At 40.1% G+C, this 3,414-nt stretch overlaps 1 protein-coding gene across 1 annotated transcript; it reads left to right on the forward strand.

Moving 5' to 3' along the window:
• The first annotated feature begins 707 nt into the window (after positions 1 to 707).
• On the forward strand, positions 708 to 1,507 carry CUNH21orf140 (chromosome unknown C21orf140 homolog). The gene has a single exon (XM_019524122.1). It carries the CDS (start codon positions 724 to 726, stop codon positions 1,480 to 1,482), a length of 759 nt encoding a protein of 252 aa, XP_019379667.1. The 5' UTR covers positions 708 to 723; the 3' UTR covers positions 1,483 to 1,507.
• The last annotated feature ends 1,907 nt before the right edge of the window (positions 1,508 to 3,414 follow it).

The following is a 3,414-nucleotide window of genomic DNA, read 5'->3' on the forward strand; positions in this document are numbered from 1 at the left end:
AGTACAGTTACAGCTGTTGCTTTCTTTAGGAGATGGCTTGGGGCTGGTACCCACTATGCCATGTGGTTAGAGCACTCACCCAGTAAATGGAAGAAGACCTGAATTCAGTTCTCTCCTAGCCTCAAATCCACATCTCCCACTACCTGGAAAGTGTTCCTAACCATAGGTTATTTTGTGCGGGGGCACTTTTGGCCTCCCCTGTTGAAGCCTCCACTGTGCAGAACAGAATTCAAGATTTACTAGCTCAAGGGGATAAAGCAAGTAGGAGCATGATTCTGTAGCCCAGGGATTAGAGGGGCAGTCCTGGCTTCCAGTGCTTGCTTCCAGACAGGATAAAACATCTAAATAGTCCTGGGAGCCAGAGCAGGAACCAAGCACTAAGTGTCCTAGGTACAGGACCAGAAAGTCAAGCTCCTCTGCCAAGCCGTCTAATTACTAGGATAGAAGAGGTGGCACCATTGCCAACGGATCATTAATAAATTAATAAATACTGGAAGACTGAGGGAGCAGACCTATTATTTTCTGTGGTGAAGCTGTGAATTTTGATCAGCCATTTGGGAATACTGGATGTTATGATGCAACTGAATGCAACGACATGTTATGATGCAATTAAACAGCACAAACATAATAAGGCTCATTATGAGATCACTGCTCTACTACACTCCGAACCTCACTGTATCCTCAGAACCTTCTTGTATTTCAAAGCACTTAAGCAGTACCAGCATGTACCGCTTCATAAATCCTCTTTTCAAGCATATCATTCACCGGGTTTACTTTGATGCTGCTACAAAGAAGCAGTGCCTTCAGTATTTAAGATCCCTGAGGACTCTGCAATTTAATGGTTTCCATACTATCTTTTTAGGAGAAACTGATATTTCAGAAAGTCTCATAACAGGAGAGAAGATATCTCAGGAAGACAACCTGAACTGGCCAACATGGACCCTGCTTCATGCTGGAAGCAGTCAAGGTTGGGTGCCTTGGAGGTACAGAGTATTGTTAAGGAATGAACTAACCAGGAACCAACCTGAAGATATTTTTCAGGAATTCTGTGATTCTCTGAATAAGTCCTATGGGAAATGTATCATTGTAGTCAAAGAGAAAAGGCAGCCGACTTTGATGAAGACAAAAGAACAAACTAATCAAGAGAAAACAGTATCTCAGGGCCCATCAGTGATTTACATATCCAGCATTGACTGCTGTCCTGAAATTGCTAAGGCAAATGGCCATGAGCTTCTCTTTGTGCCTTCACCCTACAACTATCTGCACCCTATGGATGCTGCATGGTCTTCTTTGAAATGGTTTATTATAAACAACAGGAAAGAGTTTTCCCTGAAGTCCATTGAAAGGACTTACACCTACAGGTGTATACTTTTCAGTGACTTGATTATGAAAGGAATAGAGAATACGACTCCAAGCAAATGGAAGATCGCAACTAGCAAAGTGAGGCGATGGGAGAACTACTATCTTGACACATTTTCTTAAAGATTTCTTTCTGCAGACATCCTAAAACTAACGTGCCAATAAAGTTACTAAATTAGATCATTATAATCTGAATGGCTCCATTATTCAAGTGGTGAATGTTGTATAAATTCTGGATAGATTGGTGAACAAGCTTAATTATGGAACTGAGCTCAGAAGATCCAAATAATTTGATTTTTAGAAGAGTTTGGATACTGATCAGCACTCAGTTTTATTGCTTTCTCTTCACTTGTTGTAGTAGGCCAAAGTCAAGACCTCAGACCTAAACACATCTAAACTTAAGGGAAATGTGACTTGGGCCCTATATCTCAATTTTGTGGCTTGGGCACATCCCTGACCCTTTTGGTAGGTTTGCTTACAAGTTAAATACATGTCAAATGGAATATCCAAAACACTTCTAAACAAGTCGGCAGGTGAGTGTAACATAACATAGGTATTGATAGGCCAATAAGCCATCCCCTCCAGTGTCCTGTTTCAGAGGAAGATATACGAAATGACAGAGTTAGAGACAGCAGTGAGACAGGGGGTAACATCAATGGCTACACTACTAGTGGCACAATGGTAGCTGGGCCAGCAACACAGCTACTCCTATTTGCGTGCCCTCTCTGGAGCCAGTGCACAGGGCTGAAGGTTTAAACTACTTAGTATTGTATCAAAACCTAATATGACTGGGTGTGTCTGTATCTATGTAAATGATCAATCCTGTCTGGAATCCTAGTAGGCTCTCAGACACAGTATCTTATAGCCGTGAGTTCCACAAGTTATTCATGAATTGTGACAATAAGTATTTCCTCCTATCCATTTTAAATATGCATAATATTATATACTTCTACTACATATCCCTTACGCAGACAAGGACAAAAAGTCAACTCTTCAAGAAAACAGGAAGTTCACATGATGATTGCCATGTTTGTTTAAACACCTTGATACAATGAACATAATTGCTGTTATTTGCCATGAGTGGAAACTTCAGAATAGAATACAGAAGTCAGAGGTGAAAAAACCCCCTACCTAATGAGAGAATCTAATCCATCCTCTTGCGGAATGAGAGTAGAGTCACTCAGGCATCATTCCCTACTAGTATAGTTTCTAGCATTTTCATGTGAATACTTGCAGCTAATTATCTTTTCTCAGCTTTGTGCTCAAAAGTCAAAAACTTCTACTCTTGTTTGGGGGAAAGAGGGAAGGTGGCAGGGATCAGAAAATTAAAAGCTGCAAATATGCTGTGAAGAGAGTCCTGATTCTGATTTCGTACTGAATCAGCAGTAACTCCACCAAAGTAATGGAGTTAAAAGTTATTGTGAGAGGAACTCAGACTGAGTACATGAAGAACAAATGAATTCCACAGACTGCCTAGTATTCAAAAGATCTGATTGGTTCACAGCACATTTTTTTTTGCCACTTTTTTGAATCTTGGTTGACTTATATATGATTATACTAAACTACATGCCAGAATAAAACGATGGGAAGCAACAAACGGTGCTTCAGATTCTGATCTTCGGCCATAGAGCAGATGTTTAAACTGGTATAACCAATCATTACACCTGTGTAAACAAGGAGCACACTATTGGCATAAAAAACCTCTATACCAGTATATTTTACCATAATCCAAAGTAGAGGTACCCTTGGAGAAATGAGGAATAAAAGTACATAGTATAAGTTATATTGGTTTAGGTATTGTCTGTTGACTTCCATCCTGGCATATTTGCTCAATGCAAACAGCAGTTACCTACTTCCCCACCTGGAAGCAAGGCATTGCGGTAGTGCCTACAATGAGTAACTAGCCTGTATCACTGCTATGGATCCTGGTGTCATTTACATTGGTAACCAAAACCAATAGGAATTATACCAGTGTAAATGTATCACATATCCAGGCCTTTAGTTAAACCAATTTAAATCTAATAGCTTCACTGCTATACATCAGACTTATAGCAA

The sequence above is a fragment of the Gavialis gangeticus genome, unplaced genomic scaffold (assembly GCF_001723915.1).
Source record: "Gavialis gangeticus isolate Ggan-Ray unplaced genomic scaffold, GavGan_comp1, whole genome shotgun sequence".
In the NCBI taxonomy this organism is placed as follows: Eukaryota; Metazoa; Chordata; order Crocodylia; family Gavialidae; genus Gavialis; species Gavialis gangeticus.

What these genes read in the sequence shown, in the direction of transcription:
- CUNH21orf140 (XM_019524122.1), top strand. Translation starts at nt 724, where the DNA reads ATGTACCGCTTCATAAATCCTCTTTTCAAGCATATCATTCACCGGGTT.